The sequence below is a fragment of the Dipodomys ordii genome, unplaced genomic scaffold (assembly GCF_000151885.1).
Source record: "Dipodomys ordii isolate 6190 unplaced genomic scaffold, Dord_2.0 Scaffold140, whole genome shotgun sequence".
Lineage (NCBI taxonomy): Eukaryota > Metazoa > Chordata > Mammalia > Rodentia > Heteromyidae > Dipodomys > Dipodomys ordii.
The window spans coordinates 2,873,805-2,885,129 of record NW_012267356.1 but is presented as its reverse complement, the minus strand read 5'-3'; the positions used below and the strand labels follow the sequence as shown (position 1 = coordinate 2,885,129).

General features: G+C 36.3%; 2 protein-coding genes across 5 annotated transcripts in view; one reads left to right on the top strand and one right to left on the bottom strand.

Moving 5' to 3' along the window:
* Exosc8 (exosome component 8) overlaps nt 1-1,225 on the top strand; it is a 9,511-nt gene extending 8,286 nt beyond the window's left edge. For both annotated transcript variants that reach the window (XM_013031482.1, XM_013031481.1), the window contains 2 exons: nt 251-357; nt 898-1,225. In XM_013031482.1, coding sequence (XP_012886936.1) covers nt 251-357; nt 898-1,013 — 223 coding nt within the window. In that variant the 3' untranslated portion in view covers nt 1,014-1,225. The remainder of the gene's footprint in view (nt 1-250; nt 358-897) is intronic.
* Supt20h (suppressor of Ty 20 homolog (S. cerevisiae)) overlaps nt 1,031-11,325 on the bottom strand; it is a 35,707-nt gene continuing 25,412 nt past the window's right edge. The window contains exons 23-27 of one of the 3 annotated variants that reach the window (XM_013031477.1): nt 10,111-10,166; nt 6,697-6,828; nt 3,651-3,756; nt 2,201-2,304; nt 1,202-1,483 (exon numbers count right to left, since the gene is read on the bottom strand). In XM_013031477.1, the coding sequence (XP_012886931.1) occupies nt 1,346-1,483; nt 2,201-2,304; nt 3,651-3,756; nt 6,697-6,828; nt 10,111-10,166 (536 nt within the window). In that variant the 3' untranslated portion in view covers nt 1,202-1,345. Of the gene's footprint in view, nt 1,484-2,200; nt 2,305-3,650; nt 3,757-6,696; nt 6,829-10,110; nt 10,167-11,325 lie in introns of all 3 variants that reach the window. The other 2 variants (XM_013031478.1, XM_013031480.1) reach the window with 2 other exon arrangements.

The following is an 11,325-nucleotide window of genomic DNA, read 5'->3' as shown; positions in this document are numbered from 1 at the left end:
CGCTGTCCCTCAGCTCTTCAGCTCAAGGCGAGCGCTCTACCACTTGAGCTACAGCGCCACTTCCGGTTTTCTGGTGGTTTATTGGAGATAGGAGTCTCTCACAGTCTTTCCTGCCCGGGCTGGCTTTGAACCGTGATCCTCACATCTCAGCCTCCTGAGTAGCTAGGATTACAGGCGTGAGCCACCAGCGCCCGGCTAAACCTATACTTTTTAAAACCAATCTTTATCTTTTTTTTTTTTTTTTTTAAAGCACTTTGCTAATAGTTGACCCTACTGGAGAAGAAGAACGTCTGGCAACAGGAACTTTAACGGTAGTAATGGATGAAGAAAGCAAGCTCTGTTGTCTTCACAAACCAGGCATGTCCCTGCCACTTCAGCTTCAACATACGTAATATAGATGCATATTCAGTGTGGGTTTAAAGAGGGCTAGATGGAATATGGATGTTTATTATTTATATAAGTTTATTTGCTAACTCAAGTTAAATTTCTAAACATCAGTGGTTCTTAAATTTATAGCACAAGGGGCTGGGAAGGTGGCTCAATGGTAGAGCGCTTGCCTTGCAGGCCTGAGGCCCTGTGTTCAATTCCTCAGCACCACATAAGCAAAAAGAAAAAAGCTGGAAGTGGCGCTGTGGCTCAAGTGGTAGAGTGCTTGCTTTGAGCTGAAGAGCTGAGGGACAGCGCCCAGACCCAGAGTTCAGACCCCACTACTGGACCCCCCCAAAAAAAAATTTATAGCACAAGTGAGAATCTTTGAGGCTCTGCTTAAATCTAACTTGCAGATTTTAGAGTTATACCACTGATTCTATATTATCAAAGTTTTTTGTAATTTGACCTGTAAGATTTAGAAACTCTTAAGATAACTGGAAGATTAAAAGTGTTGACATAATTTTTCAGGTGGAAGTGGACTGACTGGAGCTAAACTTCAGGACTGTATGAGCCGTGCTGTTACAAGACACAAAGAAGTAAAAAAACTAATGGATGAAGTAATTAAGAGTATGAAACCCAAATAAACAGCCACTACATTTTCAAAAGATTTGTAAAAACTGTATTTGTTACTGTCTACAAACTTTTTATACTAAATAAATACCAAACTACATTCTTCTGAAAGATGTTTTGTACGATTTCTTAGGTCACTTCCATACATATGTACAGTGAAACCATTTTAAAAAAGCAATGACTTAGGCAAATCAACCCCTAGTTAAACCATTTCCCTGCTTTTATTTTAAAAAAAACCCCACAGGGTTGTGCTTTTATATAAAGTTTATACACCTTAAAAAACAAAGAAGTAGAAACAACTGATTCAATGCTCTTGTGTTTTTATAAAAGAGAAAAAAATAAAAACTCAAAATTTTGGAGTGGTTGATGTGCCTCTTTTCATTTTACTTTTTGACTGGCTGCCTGAATGTCGATGATGATGTAGCTGAGCTGTTTGGGCTGCTGCTGCTGCCATAGCCATTTGATGCTGCAAGAATCGCAACTGCTGCAAGAGAGAGAGAACACCCAGTTACATTGAATGCAGGCAGGTAGGGAAAGGTGCTTTCCTGAGAGATGTAAACCATAAAACCGAAAGGGAGAAAGCACCAAGGTAACAAAAAAAGGGACTATAACACATCAAGACAACGCACAGTCAAACAGCACCAGTGGCACACACAGAAGCCTGCTGAGGGCTTTAAAAATGATTTTTTGCAAACTTCACAATTACGTGTTACTTAGCTCTGCCAGTCTATACTGCAGTAACTCAGCAACTTCAGTTACCATTTTGTTTTTCAGTGATAGTTTATGGCAAAATAAAACCACCCTGAATATCAAGACTGTCAACTCTAAGATACTGACTTTCCTTCTTAATAGTATAACATTTACTAATATTATAGTATGACATCTAATAGAAACACTTCTGCAGCACCATAATTAGAAAGTTAACAATTGGATTATTTCAAAATATCCTGCAAACTTACGTTAATGTGCCACCTACCAGCACTTCAAGGATATTTCAGTTAGGCAAGGAATATGACCTAAGTGTTTTAAGTACATTCAGCGCTCCAAGTCGACTGACAGGAATATCAGACTTTTACTAAATTATTCATCAGTTACTGCACTGTCTGAAAAGTCAGTAAGTTAAAATCTAATGCAAGGTATTTGAGGCACTTTTGGAGCTAAGTATCTTAAATATGTAATCAGAGTGAAGTTGCTGGATTACTTGTATCTGTTGCTGCTGCTGTTGAAAGGCAGAGGAGAGCTGGAATCTCTGCTGAGGAAGGCTTTGCTCAGGTCTGTTCTCGGCAGAGCCAAGCTGAGACAACACTACAGAGAGGAGAAGGGGAAAGCAGGCCAGTCAGAAAGTTTGAAAGCTACCAGAGTTAGAAAAGGACAACACAGAAAACAAGATAGAAAAAAGTTAGCAGCATGATTAATCTTAAGTATCAAACCACAGACATTTCAGAATAAATTTAGTCTCCTGTTAGTTAAGGATATCACTGATTATGGAACTTTGAACATGTAGAAGGAAGGGAGTACACCTGTGCCAAGGCACTGTGTATCTCTCTTGCACCTCAATGAAAACTTTTTTAAACCCCACATTATTCTTAAATACACCCAATGAAGTGCAAAAAGCGAATAGAAAAAATTCAAACTATTGTAACAACAAATACACAAATGTCACAAAGATGTGATAATACCAGTACTGATGGTGATGCACTCATACTATTTATCACTTGTTCAGCTGACAGGGGCCGTCATGTACCGATAAGGAAGTTATAGGTATGTCTGTATGTTTACAGAATCAATGTAATTAGTGACAAGCTTGGAGCTAGAAACATTTCCATGTTACTCTAAGAGTTCTTTCTACTAGATCATATGCTAGTTCTTTTGGAAAATGTATAATGTATGTAGCAGAGGTATGTATTTATAAACTTCTATTTGAAAAAATAGCTCTAGATAGAACTTGATATTTACTGATTTTTAAACAAAGACCTTGATTATTTCATCCAAAGGGAATTAGACATTCAGAAATGAAGCTGACAGAAATCTGAAGGCATTATAGTAAACTTATAGTAATAAATGTTGACATGTTCACTCATCAAAAATCCTTAAATTATCAAAGTTATACATGGGATTACTCATTTTTAATAAATGAAGAGTTCAAATTATTGTCGATTAGCAAGAAACATTCATTATCTTTCTTTACTGTTTACTGCTGAAAGCAACCAAATAGCCATTGAGTTTCATTTTTTTTTATACAAGTGACAAGTGGTTTATAGTACTTACCTTACTGACCATGCAATTAAAAGCTGTGACAATGAGGCAAGAGTATGCAAAAATAGGGAAATGTAGCCTCAAGTGTTTAAGAAAATGGAAGAATTAAGGTAATTCACAAAGGTTAAAAGCTGGCTAGCTTCCTAGTAAGTTCACTAATTATATAAATGTTTTTCTGTAAACTACTATTAGGAAAGTGTTAGTCAAAGCTCTTAATCAGTTGTCAAACTTATGACAAATTTTCAGCCAGTCCTTAGTCAATTTAATAGTTTACAGATTAAATACATTTTACCGATCACTGCTCACAAGGGAAGCAAAGGAAAATAAGTGGTGGGAACCCAAATAGCTAAGGTGCTTTTAGTAAATTCAGCTTGTGAAACAAAGAATATACATACCAGCTGCCTGTGATTGCATAAAACTTCCTACTCCAGTAAGGTTAATAACAGCAGCTTGCTGAGCAGATAAGGCCTGATCTTGACAATTTGAACCTTGTTCAGAACCCTGAATTAAAAAACAAAAAAAATTAATAAATGACTTATGCAAAGAGAAAAACCTTTTTGTGAAAGAATTTTTTTTTATTGTATGAGGGAAAAATATCACATTGTGTCTTGTAAAAGAAATAACATAAGGGAAAGACTACACAAGCACAATTAGCAAGAACCGAAACAACTGCAAAGGAAAAAAGTAAGCTCATGTTCAACTGATATGAGTGTCTATGGGAATCTGTAGGGGAGAAAAACTAGTAGATTTAAAAGGATTATAAAATACAAAAGATCAACAAACACCTGAGCACTACCTTCACACACTGTGCTCTGTCACAGAATACAACATGAAAACACATCATTTTCTGGGTCATAAAACAAACCTCAACAAACTCAAAATTACAGCATGTTTTCTTCCCCCAGTGATTTAACTAGAAACAAATCTGGAAATGCCCAAATGTTTGGCAGTCATGTATAAAGCCCATTTAAAGAGAAACTCACAAGTTACAGAACATTCTGGGGAATGAAAATGAGATAATATACCAACACTTGTGGAAAGCAGCTGAAGCAGTACTGAAAAGGAAATGAGTAACATTAAATGCTTTAAAAAAAAAGTCAGGTATCAATGGATTTATCTGTAATCCTAGGTACTCAGAAGGCTAAGATATGAAGGACCACAGTTCAAAGCTAGTCCAAGAAGAAAAATTTGCTAGACTCCATCTCCAAAATTACTAGGCAAAAATCTATGTTGAATGCATGGCTCAAGTGATGTAATTACAATCTACCAAGCAAGATGAGCAAATGTGAGGCCCTGAGTTCAAACCCCACAAGGGCAAAAAAAAAAAAAAAAAGTTTAGAAAAGACAGTCTTAACACAATAATCTCAGATTCTGCTTTAAGATATTCGAGAAACATTAAAGAGAAGTCAGCTGGGCACTGGAGGTTCACTCCTGTAATCCTAGCTACTCAGGAGGCCTCTGAGGAGCACAGTTTGAAGCTAGCCTAGAGAGTACAGTCTGTGAGACCTATATTTCAAATTAACTACCAAAAAGCCCCATGTAGCTGTGGCTCAAGTGGTAGAGTACTATCCTTGAGCAGAAAGCTCAGGGACAGTGCCTAGGCCCGGAGTTAAAGCTCCAGGACCAGCACACATGAAAAGAAAACATTAAAAGAAATAAATTAGACCTAACTCTACACATTAAAGGCCCATAAGGAAGACAGGTAAATACCAATTGTGACACTTACCAACTGAAAATACTAAACTCTGAAGATAAAGACCTCTAGGCAAAATGACTAAAATAAACATCCTTACAAAAGCAAGATTACACTGGCATTAGACTTCTTGAAATATAAAAGCAAGTGAAGTTGAAGAAGCATTTTCAATAAATCTAGAGAAAAACATAGATGAAATGCTTAAAGAAACTGACTGGACTTGAGAGTACTTCTTCAATGACTACCAAAACCTAAACCAAAGAAAATCCCCCAAAGACCAAACAACAACAAAAAAGACGTTTAAAAAAAGTTCTAGGAGACGGGCGCTGGTGGCTCACGCCTGTAATCCTAGCTACTCAGGAGGCTGAGATGTGAGGATCGCCGTTCAAAGCCAGCCCAGGCAGGAGAGACTGTGAGAGACTCCTATCTCCAATAAACCACCAGAAAACCGGAAGTGGCGCTGTAGCTCAAGTGGTAGAGCGCTTGCCTTGAGCTGAAGAGCTGAGGGACAGCGCCCAGGCCTAGAGTTCAAGCCCCACGACCAACCAAAACAAACAAACAAAAAAGTTCTAGGGGGGCTGGGAAGGTGGCTCAATGGTAGAGCGCTTGCCTTACATGCATGAGGCCCTGGGTTCGATTTCTCAGCACCACATAAGCAGAAAAAAAAAGCCGGAAGTGGCGCTGTGTCTCAAGTGGTAGAGCGCTAGCCTTGAGCTGAAGAGCTGAGGGACAGTGCCCAGGCCCAGAGTTCAGGCCCCACGACCGGAAACCCCCCCCCCAAAAAAAAGTTCTAGGAATTAGTTGCAAAATGTGAATATATTTTACACTACCAATCTGCACACTTAAAAACAGCTAAAATGGTAAATTTTGAAAAATATATAAACATATAAATACATTGAAAGAAAGCAAATGAATTTTATTAGCCAAGTAATCCTTAATGTATTAAGAATAAAGAAAAATTGTGTATCCTTTCTCAGAAGTAAACTAAAGGATAAACTTTATCCACTGCAAGTTGACTGAAGAGACTTGTCTAAAGGACTGATAATGATTTTATATGTATATGTATGCACATATATATATATATATACACACATATATATATATATATGTATATATATGTATTTTTTTTTTGTTGATTGTGGGACTTGTACTCTGAGCCTGGACGCTATCCCTCAGCTCTTCAGGGGGTAGAAAGCTCTACCATTTGAGCCACTGCGCCACTTAACATTTTGTATTTTTAACTGTAGCTAAGAAAAACTTTGGGGGAAGGGGACCCAAGAATCAATCTTCTTAGTTTCCCAGATGATTCCAAAGCATAGACAAAGTTCAGAAATACTTGTGTTCACAGTAATTCTACTTTGACACAGCTCTTATTCAATTTCCTTGTGTTTGGAATGTATAGTATTGGCTTTTGTCTATGTTCCCATTTTCCCATACATCATGATAATAGAGGTAACCTTCTAAGGATAAGACTGAGTAGAAAATACATGTTATAAAGGTTCAAAGTCTGGCTCTGCTATTCACTGTGTGACTTTAAGTTATTTATCTGAAACTTATTCCATAACTATTGTGTAAGATGTCTGTATCTATTCAGAATGACACTCATTAGAAATAGGAAACTAATAGTTAATAAAAATAATATAGGAAATGTTAGTTTCAACAAATTAAATACAACGACTTCAAATACATAGAGTATGTCCTAAATTTGATGGCAAAAATACAGGGAAGGGTTAAAAAAAAACCCATACCTGCTCCCCTGGCTGTTGAGGATTAGGAGTTGTGGGCTGCTGAGGTTGTTGTGGTGCATACTGAGAAAGTTGCTGCTGCTGCTGCTGCTGCTGCTGCTGCAGGGTGTTAAAAATGAGCGAACCACCAGGAAGCTATTCAAGAATACAAACAGGAATTAAGTCACCAATGTCTGCGTTTATTTTTTACATAAACTATTCTACAAATATTAGTAGAGCTTTTATTATATGCCAGGTCCTCTTTTAGGTGCTGAGGAAAGAGGTGAACTAAAAGCAAAAAAAAAAAAAAGGACTGTAGATAAAGCTTGGTAAGAGTATATACCTAGTACTCATGAGTCCTAGGTGTTACCTGTGCCAATGTACATATCCATTTCACAAAACCTCCAAGAAAACATTCCCTTCCTTGCAGAAAAAATAAGTTGCTTGCCCTTAAAAAGATCTGCTTAGAAATAATTTTCAAAGTGCTACTACTTTGGATCCCAAACTATATTACTTGTTATTATTTGGCCATACTGAGGATTGAACTCAGGGCCTGGTGCTTATAAAGCAGGTGTTCTACCACTTGATGCCTCCAGCCCTTTTCACCTAGGCTAACCTAAGCTTTGATTCTCCTAGAAGTGCTTCCCCATATCATCAGGGATAACAGGTTTGTGCCATCACATCCAGCCACTGGTTGAGATGGAATCTGTGAACCTTTATGCTTCGGCTGGACTTAAACTGTGATTCCCTGATCTCTACCTTCCACATAACTAAGATTATTAATACTCATAACCATAATCTTTCTGCTTCAAGTTAATAGTAAGCTATCCAAAGTACCATCCTATTATTATTTTCTTTTGTGCAGGTCCTAGGGCTTGAACTCAGGGCTTGGGCAATGTCCCTTAGCTTTTTTTGCTTAACATTAGAGCTTTATCACTAGAGCTATAGCTCAGCTTTTAGCTTTTTGGTGGTTAACTGGACATAAAGAGTCTCAAGGACTTTTCTGCCCAGGCTGGCTTCAAACCACAATTCTAAGATCTCAACCTCCTAAGTAGCTAGGATTACAGGCTTGAGCAACCAGCCATCCTATTATTATTATTTTTTTATTTTCCTTCCTTATATATCAATAGAAAAGAGTATTAAATGCATTAGAAAAAATAAAAACAGGCATAGTGAGACATTACTGTAATCCTAGTAGTTGAGAGGCTTAGGAGGAGACAGATCAGGAGTTGGAAGCCAACATGAGTTTAAAAAGGAAAAGAAGATTCTGTCTCAAGAAAATTAAGTTGCGAATAAAGTAATTTTTTTCTTTTCCTTTTCCTTTTTTTTTTTTTGCCAGTTCTAGGGCTTGAATGCAGGGTCTGGGCTCTGTCCCTGAGCTTCTATAGCTCAAGGCTAGCACTCTACCACTTGAGCCACAGCATCACTTCCAGCTTTTTCTGCTTATGTGGTACTCAGGAATCCAACCCAGGGCTTCATGAATACTAGGGATGCATTCTACCACTCAGCCACATTCCCAGCCCAAGTAATTTTTTTCTAGCTGGGCCAAAAAAAAAAATCAAAACCACATGGATTTTAATGTAACATAGGAATTCTGAAACTGGAAAGAAGCATTGGATTTCCTATTTAGGGTGAAGACAATTATCTGCTCTCATTATGAACTTTAAAAAAAATGGGGGGAGTAGTAACTTTGACAGAAGACAGACTTCCTTAATCTCAACACCAAGTAAATGTAGGGAAATAAAATTATCTCAATAACCTTAATACTACTTTTAAATCAACATTATAAAAGGTTTTTCACTCTCTTATGAGTTGTGAGAAATTCGGTGAGGAAAATTTTTCCAGAGAAAAACTCCAAAAGCAGTATGCAGGAAAAGTAGTCTGTCTAAGCCAAAGTCATCTGTAGTCTTGACTGTATTATAGATAAACAGTTTGCAGTAACAGTTTACATACACTGATACTGCATTATGTTTACAAATGTTTTAAGTTTTAGCTCTAAGAAAACTATCCATTTAGTTATATGTGAATACCAAGTTGGCTGAGTTGTATCAATAATCCATAGCTCTGCCATTTCTTTTTTCTTTTTCTTTCTTTCCCTTTTTTTTTTCTTCCAGTCTTGGGACTTGAATTCTGGTCCTGGGCATTGTCTCTGAGCTTGTTTTGCTCACTCTACCACTTGAGCCACACAGCCACTTCTGGCTTTTTCTGTTGGTACAGTACTGAGGAATCAAATCCAGGGCTTCATGCATTCTAGGCAAGCACCCTACCACAAAGCCACATTTCCTATCCGATAATATACTTTCCTTTTTTGTTTTTTTGCTGGTCCTGGGGCTTAAACTCAGGACCTGAGCATTGTTCCTGAGCCTCTTTGTGCTCAAGGCTAGCACTCTTCCACTTGAGCCACATCACCACTTCCGGCTCTGCCATTTCTTATTATCAGATCTTTATATTCAGGTCTACCTAATTTAAGTCCTCTGCAGATTAATTCCATCCATTTTCCAAACAAGTAGTTTAGTATTAGACTCCCAGTATAGAGCTAGAATATTCTAAAATCACTCTGTGTATTAAATTCTCTACCTTACTGTGCTTGCTTGCCAATGGCACACCCTTCTGTGCAAAAGTAAATGCCTTGCTGAGACCCTTCTCCCCCACCCCCCCAAAAAGCCCTCCATCTTTTATCTTTTTTTCTTGCAATGTTAAGGACTAAAACCAAAGCCTTGTGCTCACTGAAACTGAGATACAGGACAGAGTCTCTCTCTTCTCTCTCTATGCATCAACACAATAGTATGTATAAAAAAAGTAAAACTTCATCATTAGATACATATAAATTAATATTTATAATTAAATTACAACTTAATGTTTACTAGGTGCTAAACTAGTTAGGTGCTTATCACTGCATTAAAAAAAAATCATACTCTCAGCAAGGTACAGTGGTACATACCCATAACATTAGAACCCAAGAGGTTAAGGCAGGAAACTCACAAGTGCTAGACTAGCCTGGCTACATAGCAAAAGCCTATACTAAAAAGCCAAACAAACAGAACAGAAAAATACCCTAACTCTTCTCAGAACAAGAACATGAAGCACATATTCTTTACAAAAAAAAACACACAAAAAACCCCCTCCATTTAAGCACAAAATTTATTATAAACATATATATATATATACACATATACATATATGTATATATATACATATATATGTATATGTATAATATATGCTTAATAGAAAATCTGGGAGAGGAATTAAGTTTGTATCTATACCACTATAGTAGGCAAGCATTTGCCTAATGTAAACACTTTCCATTGGAAGAATTAATTCTTCCACACCTTTGAAATATTTGGAACAGATCTCAGAATGTCAATAATGACATGTACAAATATATATTCTTAAAAATTGGAATGCATAATTTTCATCAAAAGCAGTGTTTTGGTTTACCTGGAGTAGGTTTAAAGGCCTGAGATTTGAAGTATTTTTTAAACCAAATGGAACACCTGTTAAATAAAACCCATGGTTACAATGGAACTGCATATAAAAAGAACGTAATACTTTAGTATATACACCATTAGTGTACTTTATCTATAGGTGTGCTTATTTTCTGCACTTCTAAAACATCCTGAAAACCTATTTTCTTAGATATTGATCAATATATATATATAATATATATATAACTACTATTTTAGTTGAAGTGTAGAGTACTAGATGTTCACTGTATTTATAAATTTCAGAAACCAAAACTTTTTTTTCATGATTCTCAGTATTGACAAAGTAACCAAGAACTATGTGGATACCTGAATAAAGCAAAATTATTGTTGTGTTAATACCTTTCAAGTACTAGCATTTACTTACATTTCCTAGTGGTGTACAGTAAGTCATGTAATAATCTCATTTCTAGTGCTGCTGCTTTTTTAAGATAATTTAAGATAATAAAAGATAATAAAAATGTTGAAAAATGTTGAATTTTGTATGAAAGGATCAAATCCAGTCAGGAAGAAACAATGGTCTGTTAATTATGAATTTGCTCCTAACTCAGTAGACAAAATTAAGCCAGAGTGAAGCAAACTTTTTAATTAGTAAGTATTTATTATTAACACTAATTATTAAAGAATGGCTATGGGGGCCACATGAATACTTCTTGCTCTTCCTTCCTCCATCTCCCACCCTTTCTCCAATTTTTAAAATGATTCTTTAAATATGTAAAAATGATCTTGGGAGGCTAAAGTAAAAGGATCATGAATTTAAGGCCACTCTTGGCTACAAAGTGAAACCCTGTCTCATTTTTGAAAACCATAGTATTATTTTCTGGTTAAATCTTTCTTCAATAGAAAGACATTGAACTGTTCCAAAATATTACAACACACTCATTTTAAAAGCATACATTATTCTACAGTTTTAAATATACACGAATAATTATTAGAATAAATCTACTACAAAAGACAGTAGCAAATACTTTTGAATGCTTGTCATTTCTTAGCCACAGTTTAAGTACTTCATCTATATGATCTGTTCTTTTTTTTTGTTGTTGGTACTCAATTGAGCTCAGAGTCCAAGTGCTCTACCATTTGAGCTATGTCCTTCTCTCTATATATACACCTCTAAATCTTAACAACTATGAGACAAATCACTAATATTATCCCCATTTTATTTATAAAG